This window comes from Lithobates pipiens, unplaced genomic scaffold (assembly GCF_037356315.1).
Source record: "Lithobates pipiens isolate NorthernLeopardFrog02 unplaced genomic scaffold, aLitPip1_a1.2 Scaffold_25, whole genome shotgun sequence".
NCBI lineage: Eukaryota > Metazoa > Chordata > Amphibia > Anura > Ranidae > Lithobates > Lithobates pipiens.
The window spans coordinates 126,000,913-126,022,551 of record NW_027507787.1 but is presented as its reverse complement, the minus strand read 5'-3'; the positions used below and the strand labels follow the sequence as shown (position 1 = coordinate 126,022,551).

Sequence of the window (21,639 nt, the reverse complement as noted above, 5' to 3'; positions counted from 1 at the left end):
CGGGCAAAGGGACGCTTTTTGGAAGTTGGATGGGAAATTCACAATTAACCACCTCAGCCCTGGAAGAATTTACCCCCTTCCTGACCAGAGCACTTTTTGCAATTCGGCACTGCGTCACTTTAACTGACAATTGCACACGTACGACGTGGCTCCCAAACAAAATTGATTCTCTTTTTTTTCCACAAATAGAGCTTTCTTTTGGTGGTATTTGATCACCTCTGCGGTTTTTATTTTTGCGCTATAAACAAAAAAAGAGCGACAGTTTTGAAAAAAGGCATTATTTTTCCTTTTGCTATAATAAATATCCCCAAAAATATATAAAAATACAATTTTTTTCCTCAGTTTAGGCCAACACGTATTCTTCTATATATTTTGGTAAAAAAAAAAAAAATGCAATATGCGATTATTGATTGGTTTGCGCAAAAGTTATAGCATTTACAAAATAGGGGATACTTTTATGTCAGCGATTTTTATCGTGACTCTGACATTATGGCGGACACATCCGACATTTTTGACACATTTTTGGGACCATTGTCATTTACACAGCGATCAGTGCTATACAAAAGCACTGATTCCTGTGTAAATGACACTGGCAGTGAAGGGGTTAACCACTAGGTGGAAGTGTAGGGGTTAAGTGTGTCCTAGGGGCGTGTTGCTAACTGTAGGGGGCATGGCTGTGTTTTACAGATCACTGATCTCTGCTCCAATCACAGGGAGCAGAGATAAGTGTCATTGTTGCTAGGCAGAACAGGGAGATGCTTGTTTACTTTCATCCCCTTAAAGGGCAACGTGCAGGTATGTGATTCTGCCTGTACGTGCCCTCCTGCCGACGTATATCGGCGTGAGGTGGTCGGGAAGCGGTTAAAATATGTAGTAGATAAAGGGAAAATAAAAACGTACCAGGAGTTAAAATATAAAATCAATGTATTAACCACTTGCTGACCGCCTCACGCAAATATACCGTAACAGAATGGCACGAGCAGGCTGAGTAACGTCGGGCACCCCCCTCCCGGTGCTCGAGGCAGTCGGCATCGTTACAGGAGTGATCCGAGCTGAGGGGGAGGCCACTGATTCATGACCACCCCCTCACGATCGCTCCTGGCAAATGAGAAGCTTCCTCTGCTTCTGTAATGTAAACAGAAGCAGAGGAAGTGATGTCATCGCTCCTCGTGAAGCCTTTTTGTTACGGCTTCCGAGGAGAGAAGACATCAAGAAAGTTTGCACCAACATTACACTAACAGTAGAACACGCAGGCACACAAATCACCCCCCCCCCCCATTACCCCCCCTACACCCACCCCCAGTGACACCAATAGCAGTTTTTATTTTTTTTACTGATTACTGAATTGGTGTCATTTGTGACTGTTATAAGTGGTAGTGCAGTTAGTGGTAGGCCCTTTTAGGTCTAGGGTACCCCCTACCCCCCTAATAAAGGTTTAACCCCTTGATCACCCCCCAGTTGCCAGTGTCACTAAACAATCTTTTTTTCGATCGCCGTATTAGTGTCACAGGTGACGCTAGGTAGCCAGGTAGGTATTTAGGTTCACCGTCAGCTTTTTATAGTGTTAGGTTTACCCCCATATACTACCTAATAAAGGTTTTAACCCCAAGATTGCCCCCTGGTTAACCCTTTCACCAGTGATCATCGTATAACTGTTACGGGTGACGCTGGTTAGTTAGTTTGTTTTTTATAGTGTCAGGGCACCCGCCGTTTATTACCTAATAAAGGTTTAACCCCCTGATCTCCAGAATGAATCAGTCGCTAACAGTCAGAAGCTTTTTTACCTGTGAGTCTCACTAGTGTACCACTAAATTTAGAGCCCAAAAAGGCAAATCGAAGGTACATTAGTGAAGAGGCCTACATGTTTCTGAGCATGACAGATAGTGAAGAAGAAGTCACTCATCTGTCAGATTCAGGCTCAGAATAGGATCCTGTAGATGATAGTGGCTCCATGACAGATAGCTCTGATGACGGAGTTGTGGTCCTTGCCAAGGTCAGGCGTACCAGACTCCGATCTTCTTCTGCTGTTGAGGTGCAAGAACTGCAGGACTCTTGTATGGAGCAGTTTGTATGCTGGTCAATACATCGCCACTATTCGCCAGTCCTCCCTTGCCAGAGATTGGAAACCAATTAAGGTTTCCGAATTTAATATATTTCTGGGCCTATCCCTCCTCATGGGCATAACTAAAAAGAGTGAGTTGCGGTCATATTGGTCCACTGACCCAATTCACCATATGCCTCCATAACCAGGGCACGATACAAGCAGATCTTGCGGTTCATGCATTTCAACAACAATGAACTCTGTGGTCCTCGTGGAGACCCTGGATATGATCGGCTCTACAAATTTCGGCCCCTCATAAACCACTTAAACCAATGTTTTGCAGACTTGTTTACTCCCCATCAAGTTGTCTGTGTTGATGAGTCCCTGATTAAGTTTTATGGCTGCTTGTCTTTCAAACAGTATCTTCCCAGCAAGCGTGCCAGGTACAGGGTCAAGATGTAAAAGCTCTGTGACAGGGCCACAGGCTATACATGTAGTTTTATGGTTTACGAGGCAAAAGATAGCCATGTAGAGCCGCCAAACTGCCCAGATTATATAGGGAGCGCTGGCAAGATTGTGTGGGACTTGGTATCACCCTCATTCAGAAAAGGGGTACCACTTGTATGTGGACAATTATTACATGAGCGTGGCACTTTTTAGTCACTTGTTTGATTATCAGATTGGAGCATGTGACACAGTGCGACCTAATCGCCGGCGCTTTTCCCAGCGGCTTGTAGATTCCCATCTTAGGCTGGGGGTGAGAGCCTGCTTCAAGTGTAATAATTTGCTCGCTGGGAAGTGGAGGGATAATAAGAATGTTTTCGTTCTTACCTCCCTTCATGCAGACACGACGGTCAAAAATTCCTACGGTGACTGGTGTCCAAAATGGGGTCAGTTGGGGGGGGGGGGGGGTATCTTGGCATTTTGTGGCGGCCTTCAAAACTGTGCTAGGTAGTGAGGAGTGAAATCAAAAATGTACACCCTTAGAAATCCTGAAGGCAGTGCTTGGTTTTCGGGGGCCCCCTACGCGGCTAGGCTCCCAAAAAGTCCCACACATGTGGTATCCCCGTAATCAGAAGAAGCAGCAGAATGTATTTTGGGGTGTAATTACACATATGCCCATGGCATGTTTTGAGCAATATATCATTTAGTGACTTTTTGTAAAATTTTTATTTTTTATTTTTTTGTCATTATTTAATCACATGGGGCGAAAAAATTATATATTCAATGGGCTCAACATGCCTCTCAGCAATTTCCTTGGGGTGTCTACTTTCCAAAATGGGGTCATTTGGGGGGGGGGGTTGTACTGCCCTGCCATTTTAGCACCTCAAGAAATTAGATAGGCAGTCATAACTAACATAACTAAAAGCTGTGTAAATTCCAAAAGATGTACCCTAGTTTGTAGACTATAACTTTTGCACAAACAATAAATATACACTTATTGACATTTTTTTACCAAAGACATGTGGCTGAATACATTTTGGCCTAAATGTATGACTAAAAGTGAGTTTATTGGATTTTTCTTAAAAAGTAGAAAATATATATTTTTTCTAAATTTTCGGTCTTTTTACATTTATATCGCAAAAAATAAAAATGGCAGAGGCAATCAAATACCATCAAAAGAAAGCTCTATTTGTGGGAAAAAAAAGACACAAATTTATTTTGGGTACAACATTGCATGACCGCGCAATTACCAGTTAAAGCGATGCAGTGCCAAATTGTAAAAAGTGCTCTGGTCAGGAGGGGGGTAAATCCTTCAGGGGCTGAAGTAGTTAAAGATCAATGAATGGAGGTATTTGCAGTTGAAGCATTTTGGGACAACATTACCACAGCCAATTAGAACAGAGTAGAACTTAAACCCAATAGAAAGTTTATGTAATGTACAGACAACACTGAAACATGGAATATCTCAATAAACTACTTACGGATCTTGAGGGACTGGAAAGACCTTCATTCATTGGAAAATGGGAAGGGGAGCTGGGTTCACGATTAGATGAGCAACAGATGGTAAAAATGATGGGAACTGTACATGATTATGTGACCAATATAAAAACAATAGAAATTAACTATAAGTGCTTGGTGAGATGGTATATAATACCTGAAAAGGTCCAAAAATACCAAGAAGATAAATCCCCACTCTGCTGGAGAGGCTGCAAACAGATAAGAAACGTGACCCATATATGGTGGGAATGTGTAAAAATAAAGAAGTTCTGGCAAGAGATACAACATTATATAAAGGGAAATTACAGGAAAGATGATATTAAATGATCCATGGACACGTTTGGAAACAACATAATTGTACCATAATCCCATACCTACTGAATGCAGGGAAAGGAATATTACCCTAAAAAATGGTTGGATCCGTAAAAACCCAACAATAAAGGAATGGTTTGATAGAATAGACTATATATTTAGAATGGAATATCTTAGTAGTAGAGAGGAGGGACAGGCAGAAAGAATTAACAGCATATGGAAAAAATGTATAGTTTTTAAGAAACCCAGGAAATATACAGAAAAACTGATGGAGTAGGCAATGGAAAAGATGAAGAGATGGGGAGAGAGGAAGGCAAAGAAAGGACAGATAAGAGATAAGAGAGACCAACATATGGTGGAGAGGGGGAGAGTGGGAGAGGTGGAGGATCTTTTTCTAGAGGGTGAATTGTATTTTAAAGGGTTGTTAAACTCTATTGGTATATGTGAAGATAATTGTTTGTTTATAATCTAAAATAAAATAAAGTGCATATATATATATATATATATATATATATATATATATATATATATATATATATATATATATATATATATATATATATATATATATATATATATAAAGAAGGAATAATGTTGGAGCCAAAAGTCAAAATCAAAAATGGTAGGGAAGCAAAGAAATGAAGACATGATTGAGAATGTGGTTTGGGGGTAAGAGTAAAAGGTGTACTGTGGACAAGTTGGATGGTGTTCTCGCCATATGTTGAATAATGAATGTTGTGCCAACAGTGATCAGAAGGCTATGAGAAGGAATACGTTCAATGGGGGATTGTCAAGAAGCACTGCGTTCATGTCTCCTTCTTGCCCTGTTTATGGTTCGATAAGTTGTAGGTAGCGAAAAAAAAAAAGGGGGCTTAGATAGTATTTGGAGCATAGTAAGTGACTATAGTGTCACGCAGAAAGCCTGTCAAAAGAAGGTAGCAGCCCTCAGGATCTTTGAGTTCCGATTGTAACATACAGTTGCAAAAAAAAAAAAAAAGTGAACCATTTTGGAATGATATGGATTTCTGCACAAATTGGTCATAAAATGTGATCTGATCTTCATCTAAATCACAACAATAGACAATCACAGTCTGCTTAAACTAATAACACACAAAGAATTAAACGTTACCATGTTTTTATTGAACACACCATGTAAACATTCACAGTGCAGGTGTAAAAAGTATGAGAACCCTTGGATTTAATAACTGGCTGAACCTCCTTTGGCAACAATAACTTCAACCAAACGTTTCCTGTAGTTGCATATCAGACGTGCACAATGGTCAGGAGTAATTCTTGACCATTCCTCTTTACAGAACTGTTTTAGTTCAGCAGTATTCTTGTGATGTCTGGTGTGAATCGCTTTCTTGAGGTCATGCCACAGCATCTCAATCGGGTTGAGGTCAGGACTCTGACTGGGCCACTCCAGAAGGCGTATTTTCTTCTGTTTAAGACATTCTGTTGTTGATTTACTTCTCTGCTTTGGGTCATTGTCTTGTTGCAACACCCATTTTCTGTTGAGCTTAAGCTGGTGGACAGATGGCCTTAAGTTCTCCTACAAAATGTCTTGATAAACTTGGAAATAAATTTTTCCTTGGACGATAGCAATCCATCCAGGCCCTGATGCAGCAAAGCAGCCCCAAACCATGATGTCTCCACCCCCATACTTCCCAGTTGGAATGAGGTTTTGATGTTGGTGTGCTGTGCCTCTTTTTCTCCACACATAGTGTGTTTCTTCCAAACAACTCAACTTTGGTTTCATCTGTCCACAGAATATTTTGCCAGTACTGCTGTGGAACATCCAGGTGTTCTTGTGCAAACTAAACGTGCAGCAATGTTTTTTTTGGACAGCAGTGGCTTCCTCTGTGGTATCCTCCAATGAAATCCATTCTTATTTAGTCTTTTACGTATCGTAGATTCGATAACAGGGATGTTAGCATATGCCAGAGACCTTTGTAAGTCTTTAGCTGACACTCTAGGATTCTTCTTCACCTCATTGAGCAGTCTGCGCTGTTCTCTTGCAGTCATCTTTACAGGATGCCCACTCCTAGGTAGAGTAGCAGCAGTGCTGAACTTTCTCCATTTATAGTCAATTTGTCTTACCATGGACTGATGAACAGCAAGGCTTTTGGAGATACTTTTATAACCCTCTCCAGCTTTATGCAAGTCAACAATTCTTAATCGTAGGTCTTCTGAAAGCTCTTTTGTGTGAGGCATCATTCACATCAGGCAATGCTTCTTGTGAAAAGCAAACTCAGAACTGGTGTGTGTTTTTATAGGGCAGGGAAGCTGTAACCAACACCTCCACTCGTATCTTATTGATTGGACTCCAGTTGGCCAACACCTCACTCCAATTAGCTCTTGGAGATCTAATTAGGCTATGGGGTTCACATACTTTTTCCACCTGCACTGTGGAACTTTACATGGTGTGATCAATAAAAACATGGTAACATTTAATTCTTTGTGTGTTATTAATTTAAGCAGACTGTGATTGTCTATTGTTGTGACTTAGATGAATATCAGATCACATTTTATGACCAATTTGTGCAGAAATCCATATCATTCCAAAAGGGTTCTGTAAATGGTGCTGCATGGTGAAACCTGTATAGAACTCTATGTATGGTGTGTGCGCTGGCACAGTATACTGCGGATGGAGTGGGCTGAAGTGTTTCAGTTCAGCCTTGGCTGAATATATGGGTCTCCTGTAAGCCAACTACGCTGACTTTGGAGGCTGTAAAAAATCAGAAGGCCTTTATTCTTTTATGGGGAGAGTTGAGACCCTTCACATTAAGGAAAAAAAAAAACATTAAGTGGGGCCATGATTGCACCAGTGAGGGAGCTCATGGAGCATGTTATGCAGAAACACAAACTGCCAGGGCCACTTGAAGTAGGTAATGGGAGGGTGGTGAAATAAAAATGGGCGTAAAAGCAAAGGCCACCAAAAAGAAAACATATAAAAGTCTAAATGAAAATTAAGCATTAGAGCAAAAAAAAATCAAATAGAGGGATTCTGTTCCTACATTTGGTTTTCAAATGTGAATGCCTGAGTGGTATACACCCTAAGTGATGCAGTTGGGGGCAAGGTGACTGCTACCCAGGGGAAATCTTCTTAACAGTATAGGAGGTTAATTACGGCAACAACAATAATACTTAAACCAATGTGTGGTTAACTGGGGTCCTTGGGGGAAAATCCCAGTAAGAAGAGTGAGCAAAGTGTCAGCACCTCTGATTAAGGGGCAGAGAATAGGGGGATTTTGAAGGAGTAGATATGGCTGCAGGTATAATCAGAGTACCATGTATAATAAAAAGGTGATAGTTGAAAATGTTTGTTTCACATGATATTTGATATTAAATTCAAATTTTCAGGAAAAAATATTATAACATTAGCTTTAGTGCAAAAACCACATAATATAATACCCATTTTTGGGTTAAAAGTTGAGGTTGTATCGAGTAAATAAATATGAAACATTCCATGTCTTCAAATTGGGTGAGCTCGTGATATCACCAAAACGACGGTGCCCAAAAATTCCCATAGGTGGCACTTCTGGACCGCCCACCGGCGTTATACGTCGCTACTTTGAATGAGGATATCGTTATTATGGCAGCAGCTAACTACAATAACCCCAGTACCCTCGTCTTCAGCGGGCGGTCCGGTTTAAGATAAAAGTGGTTTCTGCGGCGGATTCACCACGAGATCACTTTTATCGGTGGCGGGAGAGGGCCCTCCCCTCCCGCTTTGATCAGGTGCCCTCCACCACTTACCGGAGCCGTCGGCAGCAGCGGAGGTTATCACGTCTGTCACCTGCCTGGGTATGGAGACCAGTGAGGTGAAGAGTGCCCCCATCTGTCTCCATATCACTGCAGGGCTCTTTTTTTTTTTTTTTTTTTTTTTTAAATGAATTTTTTTTTAATGTAAATATGAGATCTGAGGTCTTTTTGAACCCAGATCTCATATTTAAGAGGTCCTGTCATGCTTTTTTTTTACAAGGGATGTTTACATTCCTTGTAATAGGAATAAAAGTGGCCCAATTATTTTTTTTAAAACAGTGTAAAAATATAAAAAAAAAGGTAAAATAAATAAAAATAAAAAAATCTTTTAAATGTGCCCCGTCCCAACGAGCTTGCGTGCAGAAGCAGAAGCATACGTGACTAGCGCCTGCATATGAAAACGGTGTTCAAACTACACATGTGAGGTATCGCTGCGATCAGTAGAGCAAGAGCAATAATGCTAGCCTTAGACCTCCTCTGTAGCTTAAAAAAAGCCCCAGTTGAAGTATTATTATACAAAACATATCGGGTACATAGCCTGCTGGCTGGATCTACCACGCTTCTGTATTGATTTGGGTTGTACTTAATTGTACGGATGATCGTTTTTAGTTTTTTAATTACCATTTTTTATTGAATAAATAATTTTTTTATCGGAGTGACCTGCTGTATGTGGAGGCTTTTTTCTTTTTTTCTCTGTGCACTACCTGTGGAGTGGATGACTACATCTTTACTGGTACATGAGCCTGGAAGTTGGTTATCCAATGTATGATAACTCAGATGTCCATCCTTTCACATACGATCTGATGTTCCATCATTCTGCCTGGATGATCTATTGGAGATGATTGTCTCTCATGCCTGATTGATTCACCACCTTATGTGTGTGTGGGTCCACACCTGAGAGTAAGAGTATCCATTACCTTACTTTGATGTCATTACATACTGAAGATTTTCTATATGAAGTTGCATACCTTCTTTGAAGAGGAATTGCACATATTGAGTTTAGGGTTATACACTTGGAGCACAGTGTTTAATTCCCGGTTTATTTCAACGAGGAATATATACACCGAGCATCTTTAAAGTGACTGTGTTATTAATATATTTTGTCACCATAGATAATTTGTGTATTTGCACCATTCTGTTTATTCAGAGACTATATATGGTTTTTCATTTCAGATGGTGAACAGCAGACATTTTTTTGAAGTTTTCTTTTATGTTATGCGGTTGGCATATGTCGTGTCTGATTTTTTGATTTGTTTTGGGATAACATTTTTCACTTATTGGATATTTGTTATTATTTGGTGTGGATATTTTCCCCAATAGGTTATTCCCCTGGGCATATATCCTGTTAGCGCTGCATTTTTTGTTTATAACTTAAAACATGCAACCTGTAGAATTTTTTAAAATGTCACCTATAGAGATTTTTAAGGGTAAAAGTTTGTTGCCATTCCAAGAGCGGGTGAAATTTTGAAGCGTGACATGTTGGGTATCAATTTACTCAGCATGACATTATCTTTCACAATATAAAAAATGGGCTAATTTAACTGTGCCAGTTAACTGTTCCAGTTACAGTTTACAACTCATCATTTTAAAGTTAACTAATAGCTGTTGTGCTAGAATTATTGTTCTCACTCAGATGTTTGTGGCAATATGTCACACGTATGGTGCAACTAGAGCTTACATGCGCATGCTTACCCTGGACTCAAGTTTGCGTTTGCGCAGGTGTGCGGGGCTACGGGTTTTTTTAAACCACTTGCCGACCGCTGCAAGCCGATATACGTCGGCACAATGGCAGCAGTGGGCAAATGTATATCCTCGTTAATTGGCGGGGCATGCGCCCATCGCGTACACTGTGTGACCGCGCCCACGGGCTCCGCAGACTTGATGTCCGCCAGTGTCCAGGCGAATATGTCATGGAGCCGCAGAATGGCGAGATGCCTATGTAAACAAGGCATTTCCCCGTTCGGCCTAGTGACATGACAGGGATCTACTGCTCCCTGTCATCGGGAGCAGTTATCGCTGTCATGTCAGTGGTAGACCATCCCCCCACAGTTAGAATCACTCTCTAGGACACACTTAACCCCTTTATCGCACCCTAGTGTTTAACCCATTCCCTGCCAGTGCCATTTACACAGTAATCAGTGCATTTTTATAGTACTGATCACTGTATAAATGACAATGGTCCCAAAATAGTGTCAAAAGTATCCGATGTGTCCGCCATAATGTCGCAGTCATGATAAAAATCACAGATCGCCACCATTACTAATAGAAAAAACTATTTATAATAAAAATGCCATAAACTATCCCCTATTTTGTAGACGCTATAACTTTTGCGCAAACCAATCAATATCCGCTTATTGCAATTTTTTTTTTTACCAAAAATATGAAGAAGAAAAATATCAGCCTAAACTGAGGAAAAAAATTGTTGTTTTATATATTTTTGGATGATATTTATTATAGCAAAAAGACAAAAATATTATTTTTTTCTAAATTGTCACAGTTTTTTTTGTTTATAGCGCAAAAAACAAAAAACGCAGAGGTGATCAAATACCACCAAAAGAAAGCTCTATTTGTGGGAAAAAAAAGGATGTCAATTTTGTTTGGGTAGAACATCGCACGACCACGCAATTGTCATTTAAAGCAACGCAGTGCCGAATCGCAAAATGTGCTCTGGTCAGGAAGGGTGTAAATCCTTTTGGGTCTGAAGTGGTTAAGAGTTCACTCTTTGGACATACATAGTATGTCCAAAGAGCTGTCTTGGATATACACTATATTACCATAAGTATTAGTAATTACCAGGAGTGGTGAGTGGGCAGAAGCCCACCCTTAACCTTACATTCAGAGACACTGCGTGCAGACACCTTTACCCTTCCCCTTCCTACGTCCTCTATTTACCTTTGCTGGTCACCATTGCACAGCAACATCTTGGGTCCCTTCATAGCTAGCTGAAGATCTTAGACACCCTTACTTCAAGGACTCCTCTACTCAAAGGAATCAGCTCGCAGTACTTGTTTAACTTAAAGGGGAACTGCTTAGAGGAGCTGATAGACATAAAAGTATTTTCTCCCCCTTCTTGTACATGGGGTCTTTATCGCTTGATTCATTGTTATTGCCATTTCATTGTATATCTCTGTAATTCTGTTTGCAATCGGAGGAATACTTACATTTTACATTCTTTTTGCTTGTTATGTCAAGAATATATAGCAAAATACCAATTTACAATCTCTATTATTTCTCTGATGTCTTTTGCAATCGTACTCTTTGAATTATGTCAGAACCCAGGGTGTCAGAGATGTCAAAAGGCTTGCAAGGTCAGGGCAACCTTTGAGGAAAGTCCTCAGTGGCAGTGGTGCTACACAGTATATACTATTGTGCCTCCAGGACCATGGCATCCGCCTCTCCGTCTGCTTGTGTAGCACCTGCAGCCGGGGAAGCGTGTGCTGTGTCTTAGTCTCGACTTTGCCTGTGGCTTGAGCCAGAGCATAGTTTTGAGACTGTACTGACCAGTGTTGTTGCTGGTGAGCGTGTTGGTTTATATAGAGATCTTCTCCCGGACAGTATGGAACTTCAGCAATTCACTGCTGCCATGCACCGCCTGGATACATTTACCAGCTGCAAATCTGTAATTTGTGCAATCTCTCTACTGCTCACAAACAGAATATGCCTTATGATGAGTTTTGGAGTCTAGGACTAAAATTTAGGTAGGTTAAAGTGGGTGTCAATTGGCTCCTGAGAATGGACCTTGGACCAAAGAAAAACCCACATTCACCCCATTATTTTATGTTTTTTTTATTTTTAAAGAGATAACTGAATAATTATTCCTTTTCAATACGTTATAAAAAATAATACTTAAACGGTAACTAAAGGTTCATTTTTATTTTTTTATATTTCATACTTACCTCCTCTGTGCAGTTGGTTTTGCACAGAGTGGCCTCAATCCTCCTCTTCTGAGGTCCCTTAGTGGCACTCATCCTCTTCTTAAGTGCCCCGTGGAGAGCTTCTCTCCTTCAGGGCACTTGTGCAGATGTGCGCCCGGCTCCCACATCATTGGATTTGTTTGACAGTAGCAGGAGCCAATGGCTGCGCTGCCATCAATCTATCCAATCAGGACCCGAGGTACCGGTTGGAGCTAGTGTGCTCATCCCCATCCCTGGAAAGACCAGGTTCAGGTAAATAAAAAGGGGGCTCTGAGGGCCAGCTGCAGCACAGAGGGTTTCTCACCCTAATGCATAGAATGCATTAAGTTGAAAAAACACAAGGGTTTAAAACCCCTTTAATATCAAATACTTAAAAAAGCAAACAAAAAACAAACTACCAAGAACACTAAACAGCCTACTTATAAATGCTTTCAAACAAGAGTAAAAAAAAAAAAATTCCAAAACACCCCTTCCCCTCAAAATATCCCGAGCTGATGGATCTTTTTTTCTTTCTAAACAAATTTTGCCTATGCAGCTCAATTAACAAAAATTGTGAGGTTCTGATTCTGTGAAATTTCAGACAGTGGAATTGGTAATTTTGCAGCATTCTGAAATCACCATGCTCGTTAGTACTTTTTATACCCATTAGTGTTTTTTCCTAAAAAAACTAAATTTCAAGCGTTTTAATCTTTGTCAGCTGGAATCTCCCACTTGGTTTTCATCCTTACAATACATTTATGGTTTTGCTAAAACTTTATTTACAGCATAATAAATTCTTACCGTAAAATATATTTAGTGCTGCTGATTCTCACATATGGGTTTGGTTCACCATCTCCCATCCTCACTTGCTGATGCTCCTGTAACAGACATATAGTACATCAGATACTACAGGCAGAAAACAAGTTAAGAATGAACTGGCAATAGTAAGGTGTTAGCCCTTGTACACACGGTCGGACATTCCGACGGATAATGTCCGATCGGACCATGTTGTCAGATAATCCCGCTGTGTGTGGGCTCCATCGGACTGTTTCCGGCGGAATATCCGATGGACAAAGTTTTAGAGCTGGGCTATAAAACTTTCCGATAACATGATCCGATCGGACTTTGTCCGATTGTGTGTAGAGAATTCCAATCGGACAAAGTGCCACGCATGTTCAGATCAAATTCCTAGACCAAAGCTATTGGCTACTAGCCTGAACGTAGTCCAGTCATAACAAAATAACGTCATCACGTTCTGAACGATCGGATTTTCCATCAACTTTGTCCGACTGTGTGTATGCAACACAAGTTTCGGACAAAATCCGTCAGACAAAATCCGACGGATTTTGTTGTCGGAGTGTCCGATCGTGTGTTCAAGGGCTAAGACTGACAATGAAACAGGAATACGTTTAAAATCAGCAAGGATGAGCAAATCTTGCCCGGGTTTAGTTTGTGAACAGTTTTGCAAATGTTGTTCAAATTTCAAAGTCTGCAAATTTTGCGCAAATCTTGTTGTTCAGTTCTGCCCATATGCTCTGTTCATAAGAAAGAAAATCTATTGTCAAGCAAAAGACATGGCAAGCCGGACACTGCTATAGAGGACAATTACCAATGGCTAAAAAAAAAAATTATATATCTCCCCTTCCCTCCAAGAACTGCCAGTTCTCCAAAAGCATTAGAACACACTTATAACATGGCTGCTATGAGCTGACCTTTTTATAGAAAGGGAGCTGGGCTATAATTCCTTCAAATGATTGACTCTTGTAATTCAACTGAGAAGGGAAAACGCATGGCATTATAATTCACTGCATTATAGGTTGCTCCTTAATTCTGTTGGCTAACCTGCATGCTTTTTGGATTAGTGAACTTTATGAATCCAGAGAAATCATTACCTATAGTAGGTTATTACCGTACAAATTATCTGCAGCATTACTAAAGGCAGTGGGCACATTTAAAGTATAACTAAAGTCAAACCATTTTTTTTTGTGTTGGATGGAGTGCAGAGGGATTAGAACCTCTGTCAGGTTTTTATGGCTGTCTGTGTCCCCGTTATTGAGATTCACCCTCTCTACATGTTCTGTTTACCATTATCATTGAAAGTGAAAGTAAAAGAAAATCCCAAATTTTGGGTTGTCCCCACAAAAGTAATAGAGGTGAAATTGTCCAATGGGGACAATAGTTCTGGTGACCTGGGGGTCACCAAGGAATTCTCTTAATTTGCAGAGATTTTGTTTCACTTCCTGTTTGGCTATGGGACAGGAAGTGAATGGAACATAGATGGTGAAGAAAATCTGACAGGGGTTATAACTCTCCCTAAATTTTTTATTTTTTTTCCCCATACTTTTACTTTAAAGCTTAGTTTGTAGATAGCCTTTACTTTTTCTTTAAAGCCCAACTTTGAGTTAAGGTCCATCTTCCTTCTTTATTGCCACCCTATTCCCCCACTAGACTTGTTTCTTTCAGTGATCCAGCCTGGTGACATCACAGGTCCTCATTGATCTTATGTGATTTGTGCAGTGATATAAGGATCCTAAATGCTGCAGAGAAGGGTGCCACATTATGAAAAGCCTGAGCTCTATGCTGCCAGGGATATTTTTGCTCTGTGCCCAGCCTTGAGTTAAGCATTAAATGGGGTGATTATGTTTAGTTACATTGGGCTGATCATTCTAGATATGGGCTAACTCACACTTGTGTGCATGTTAACACGTGCAATTTCCTGCAATGACAAATATTGTAATAAAGCATATCTAAACCCATGAAGAAAATATGAACTTATTGCAGCTTACCAATATTGTAATGTTTGTATTTTACAGTTTGCGGCTGTGCTAATTTTCTTCTGATTTGTCAGTAACTTCCTATCCAGTTGCTGTACTGTATTTATAGAGAATTATTAAGGCTACAATTATGCCTCTTCTTTTCACTGTAACATGTGGGGGAGCTGTTCTCTAGTTTACAGGGAACAATGTGATTGATAGGAGTGCAGCATGCTAGGTCTTTTAAAGTGGATGTAAACCCTCACATATACCCAGTGAAGTGAACAGCCTCAGATGATACACAGGGATAAAACAAATCTTTCTACATCATTTTTACATGTATATCTGTTGTCTTCATCTTCATATACGGTTTAGAAAGTGCACATCGTGTTAGGACAGGGGTAGGGAACCTATGGCTCTCGAGCCAGATGTGGCTCTTTTGATGGCTGCATCTGGCTCTCACCTCTCAATCCGCGGATTGCGTGGTGTGCCAATCCGTGGATTGAGTCAATAGGAAAGGTCCATAGGAAAGGCCGTAGCTTCGGCCATCTTGGTACACCCGGCGGCGGCCTAGGTGAGCGGCGCGCTGACGTCATCATCACCTGCCTCAACTGCTTGTGGATCTGCCTGCCTGTGTAGTGGTAAGCAAGCAGACAATCGTAGGGGAGATGTGGATATTACAGTAGGGGAGATGACGTGGATATTACAGTTACAATTGAAATATATTTTCAATATATTAATATTGATATAATATTTCAAAAATATTTATTTATATTGTATGGCTCTCACGGAATTACATTTTAAAACATGTGGCGTTCATGGCTCTCTCAGCCAAAAAGGTTCCCTACCCCTGTGTTAGGAGATTTTCTATTCCTGCTTAACACTGCAGTGAAGTCTGGGCACACAGCCAAGACAGCTGATTGGAGGAAAGGCACACACACCCTCTCCTCATAGGTAGAGACTTTCAGCTCTGTTTGTTGAATCGTTCATCTCTGAGCTAATCTATTCATGGAATCCTCCCCAACACAAAACTTGGCCTGCTTTTATCATATGTGATGAGAACTTGTCAGGAGTTATCAGGCTGATAACAGAATAATGGGACTGGAGACATCTATGGGAAATAGTGCTTTGAAGAGAAAACGCTGTAGATATTTGTTCCCAGCTCAGATTTCATGAATTGGATTTACATTTACTTTAACGCTTCTTACCTCCGCGCTCATGTAATTTTTTTGGTGTGGTGGATAGTGAAATATGAAATCTTGGGCTCACACTTCCTTGACACATCAGCGGAAATCAATTCACTTCTAAAACCATTTCTGACTTGGAAGCAAATGTGTCAGGCAAAGCATTATTGTTGTTTGGATAATGCAGCAAATGGGAAAATATCAAATATTTTGTATTAAATATGCTGAATTTACAATGACCCAATTCAGAGGAAACTAGACTCTGTTTGGCTGTTTGGACTTGTTTTTATCTGAAGGATTATCAACTATTTAAATTCTTACTAGAAAATCTTAAGCTTAAAAAAACAGACTTTAAGCATTCTTGGAAAGAAACTTCTAAAAGCTAGTGCTGACTTGGTTAAATGGTAAAATTATGAAATATTCGTGATGCTGCACTGCCAAAATCTCTTCATAAAAAACTGTTTATGAAGCTCAAAATGAATCCTAGAACAACATTGTGCAGTGTTCCAGACGTGTCCAAACCTGCTGAAACTGCATTCTCACGGCTATCTGTTGACCATGTGTAGTATGCACTGTATGGTCACAGTCAGTCAGTGGGACTTGAAAACTCAGTAAGGCTCTGATCAATCATCATGTGTTTAAAACCTAACCTTTCAGGTTCCTTATGTGAGCTTTGGAATGATTTTGCAATTTATGACTTAGCTTGGCATTTGTCTTTTAGCAAACCCTTAGCCCTTGTACACACAGTCGGACATTCCGACAACAAAAGGTAAAAAGGTAGTGGTGCGCGGTACTATGGTGAAGAATCTAGTTAAAACAGGTTTAATATATTCAATAGGTACTCAAAAGATTAGAAGATAAATATAATATTGTCTCCACTACAGGTAATAAATGGAACGTAGAAAAAGAAAAGACAATATATGTATATAAAAAATATAAAAAAAAAAAAAATATATATATATATATATGTATATATAGTGAGGGACCCTCACTCCTATGCGTAGTAGTATTTTGAGTGGTAGACAAATGGATAAGAAAAACAATTAATGATAAATAAGACTGGTGGTCTTAATGCAATTTTTTAGGTAGCAGAGTTGCATAAAGTGGCAGTGCTGAATATAAAGAAGGTCCGTGAAAATAACTACTACTGTATTTGTTTCAGTGACTAAAGTACTATACATAAAATAGTGGACGAAATAAAAAATATATAAAGTGAATCACCATGCGATTTGTTAAAAATTACTTAAAACGCATACAAAGTGCTAGTGCTGAACAATAAATAGATCTGAAAAGAAAATCTGCTAAGTCAAAGTATATGTGTAACAGTGTACAAAAGTAATCATTAGCTAGATAAGGCAAAAGATGTAAGTAATGCTTGCCTTGTGACTAAAGAAATCGCATATGGTGTTAAAGCCAAGGGAGGGTTAAGCAAAGTGACTCTGTGCGGGTGTCTTTATACCATAGACTTAAATATCGGTGCAGTGCACTAAATTGAATCATACAATCAAAGAAAATAAATCAAATTGTTGAATCAAAACAAAAACGCATAAACGATCCAAGTGTTGGTGAGAAGGAAACAACCCTCTGGGAATAATCCAAAACAGAAGGAAAAAGGTGCACAGTGTTTGAAGCTATAAAAAATATAAAAAACAACAATGGAACAGTAATCCTAGTTAAAATTGTCCATTCAGCTGGTGCAACAACAAGTGGCGATTAGCCCAAAATCGCATGTAACAAGACAGTCGCCTGCAATGCTGGTGCTTAAAATATATGTGCACTATAAGGTAGAGATTTAAACAGTGATAATGGTGATGGTGGATATCTCCCACGTGGTCCTGTGTAATCAGAATATGGGTGTCCCCTTACCTTACAGCTGTAAGGTAACAGCATATGGTATATGTATCCTCAGGGTTCCTGGTGGTCCTTATCCCTCGAGGTCCTATTCACGTGTCCCCGGGTCCTGGCGTCTCCTGCCTACTGTGCCGTATTGGGCTCTGTAAGTGGTCCCTTAGCGGTACTTCAGCGTGGGGGGGGGGGGGGAATTGGTGGTATACCTCGGTGGTTTTATGCAAGGGGTTAAACAGATAAGGAGGAAGGGAGCCCCATAGTATAGTATTTTTCAACAGTATTAAAATTTATTTATAAAAACAGCTTTGGTACTCACAAACAGACAGAGTTTTTGTATGGTGTATAAACGAGCCTCGAGCTCGATTGCGTCACTTCCGGTAGCGTCCCGACTAGTGTTCGTCACGGTCACGTGACTTCATCAGGGGATCTCGAGGGATAAGGACCACCAGGAACCCTGAGGATACATATACCTTATGCTGTTACCTTACAGCTGTAAGGTAAGGGGACACCCATATTCTGATTACACAGGACCACGTGGGAGATATTCACCATCACCATTATCACTGTTTAAATCTCTACCTTATAGTGCACATATATTTTAAGCACCAGCATTGCAGGCGACTGTCTTGTTACATGCGATTTTGGGCTAATCGCCACTTGTTGTTGCACCAGCTGAATGGACAATTTTAACTAGGATTACTGTTCCATTGTTGTTTTTTATATTTTTTATAGCTTCAAACACTGTGCACCTTTTTCCTTCTGTTTTGGATTATTCCCAGAGGGTTGTTTCCTTCTCACCAACACTTGGATCGTTTATGCGTTTTTGTTTTGATTCAACAATTTGATTTATTTTCTTTGATTGTATGATTCAATTTAGTGCACTGCACCGATATTTAAGTCTATGGTATAAAGACACCCGCACAGAGTCACTTTGCTTAACCCTCCCTTGGCTTTAACACCATATGCGATTTCTTTAGTCACAAGGCAAGCATTACTTACATCTTTTGCCTTATCTAGCTAATGATTACTTTTGTACACTGTTACACATATACTTTGACTTAGCAGATTTTCTTTTCAGATCTATTTATTGTTCAGCACTAGCACTTTGTATGCGTTTTAAGTAATTTTTAACAAATCGCATGGTGATTCACTTTATATATTTTTTATTTCGTCCACTATTTTATGTATAGTACTTTAGTCACTGAAACAAATACAGTAGTAGTTATTTTCACGGACCTTCTTTATATTCAGCACTGCCACTTTATGCAACTCTGCTACCTAAAAAATTGCATTAAGACCACCAGTCTTATTTATCATTAATTGTTTTTCTTATCCATTTGTCTACCACTCAAAATACTACTACGCATAGGAGTGAGGGTCCCTCACTATATATACATATATATATATATATATTTTTTTTAATATTTTTTATATACATATATTGTTTTTTTTTTTTCTACGTTCCATTTATTACCTGTAGTGGAGACGATATTATATTTATCTTCTAATCTTTTGAGTACCTATTGAATATATTAAACCTGTTTTAACTAGATTCTTCACCATAGTACCGCGCACCACTACCTTTTTACCTTTTGTCTTCTCCAATTGGGGTTTAAGTACCCCATTTCAGTGTGTGCAGCGGTGCAACAATTAGATTACTCTTTGATTAGGCGCAGGAATATTCTCTTTTATACTTATTCCGACAACAAAATCTGTCGGATTTTGTCTGACGGATTTTGTCCGAAACTTGTGTTGCATACACACGGTCGGACAAAGTTGTCGGAAAATCTGATCTTTCGGAACGTGATGACGTTATTTCGTTACGACGGGACTACGTTCAGGCTAGTAGCCAATAGCTTTGGTCTAGAAATTTGATCTGAGCACGCGTGGCACTTTGTCGGATCGGAATTCTCTACAAACGATCGTACAAAGTCCGATTGGACCATGTTGTCGGAAAATTTTATAGCCCAGCTCTAAAACTTTGTCGGTCGGATATTCTGACGGAAACAGTCCGATGGAGCCCACACACGGTCGGATTATCCGACAACACGGTCCGATCGGACATTTTCCGTCGGAATGTCCGACCATGTGTACAAGGGCTAAGAATCTTCATACTTTTTTTCTGGTACTGCCTGACCTGTCATCCTAGGCAACCCTGAAGGTTTTACTCTTAATATCTGTCTTCACACTACCAGAGGCACTGGAGAAGCCCAGATAGTGCTTGTGTTTACACCCATGTGATCCGATTCTGCTGCGGACCAAAAAATGGGGCATGTGCAAGTTCGGTCCGAATACAATGCAAATTCAGCCATTTTATCTGTATGGCTGAAATCGCATCGCACAGAGATTGCATGTGATTTACAATGCAGTGCGGTGCAAATCACATGCTATGTCAGACCTCACCAGTGGGAACCGGCCCTTACTCTCTAAAGAAAAGAACATTAACCTTTTCACAGTTAAAGTGGTTGTAAAGGCTGAAGGTTTTTTTTTTTACCTTCATGCATTCTATGCATGAAGGTAAAAAACGTTCTGTGTGCTGCTCCCCCCATAGCCCTCCCTTAAACTCCCCCGGGCTTCCTCTCAATCCAGTGATGTGCACGGGAGCCTCGGCTGTCCGGGGTTTCACTCTCCTCATTGGCTGAAACATAGTAGCCATAGGGAGCCATCAGTCGTTGCAATTTTTTATGCTACATGGTAATTGCGTAGCGTTTTTTCAAACACATTTTTTTGGGAAAAAATACACTTTCATGAATTTAAAATAACCACAATATAGTACCCATTTTTTTTTGTAAAATATGAAAGATGATGTTACGCCAAGTAAATTGATACCATGTCATGCTTTAAAATTTTGCACACTCATTGCGAATGACACCAAACTACAGTACTGGCTCATCTCTCTGGCCAGTCATTGCCAGGTTCTCAGGAATCACGATCAGACAGAACCACCACTAATCAGCCACTTTTAGCAGAAAGACCAGCGCCTGAAGAAAATATTGCTACCGGGGTTATCGCAACTAGCTCCAGCCAGAAGCCTGGTATCAAACGTCAAACAAATTACATATTTTCCCAGTTAGACGTTCGGCAAGTGGTTAGGTCCCTTTCACACTTGTGCGACTTTTCCAGCGACTTAGGACATCAGTCACAAGACAAGTCGTACCCCATGATTCCCAATGATAACCATTCATATCTATGTGACTTCAAGTCGCACCGACTTCAAAGTAGTCGCTGTACTCCTTTGGTCTGACTTTGATGTGAGTTAAGGTCCATAGATCTCAAGTTTACACAGGCATTCCCTGAAATTGCACCAAATCGTGGTAAAATTGTGCCACTTTCAAGCAGCAGTGTGAAAGGGGCCTAAGTCTAATGCCTGATACAGATGATGAGATTATCGGACGAATGATCACCCATTTTTTTTTTCATGCTAATCACAGATCCAAATGGTTCATACGTTTACGCCCTATGTCCTCAATTTGTATAAACACAAGCGCTTATTTACACAAATATGTGTGTCTATTGGGGGCTGTGGAATTATAGACTCAGCAGCTGCTTATATTTATCATTCCTAAAAATGCATTCATGAAATAAAACACCCAAATGTCCAGTAAACTAATAAGATGTCATAAAACCTCATGGTCTTCTGAACAACTACTATTATACTGAACAGCAGCGCTAATTAAAACCATCAATACTCTCATTTGTGAGTAGATACTCGCTGACTCTCAATTACAAGATCCAAATAATGTGCAAATATACTGCATGGACCAATTAACAAATTAACTCAATCACAACACATTGCTATAACTGTGTGTGCAAATAGTCCAAGAAAGAGTTCTACAGCATAGGCTCCTTATACTGGAGATTCTTCACCACCACCGTATTTTCCACACCACCTTCACACGAGA

At 40.0% G+C, this 21,639-nt stretch overlaps 1 protein-coding gene across 4 annotated transcripts in view; it reads right to left on the bottom strand.

Annotated features, from left to right (window-relative positions):
* Positions 1-21,639, bottom strand: part of RASSF4 (Ras association domain family member 4) — an 855,531-nt gene that overhangs the window by 452,524 nt on the left and 381,368 nt on the right. For all 4 annotated transcript variants that reach the window (XM_077454834.1, XM_077454835.1, XM_077454837.1 and 1 more), the window contains one exon: positions 12,754-12,830. In XM_077454834.1, coding sequence (XP_077310960.1) covers positions 12,754-12,812 — 59 coding nt within the window. In that variant the 5' untranslated portion in view covers positions 12,813-12,830. The remainder of the gene's footprint in view (positions 1-12,753; positions 12,831-21,639) is intronic.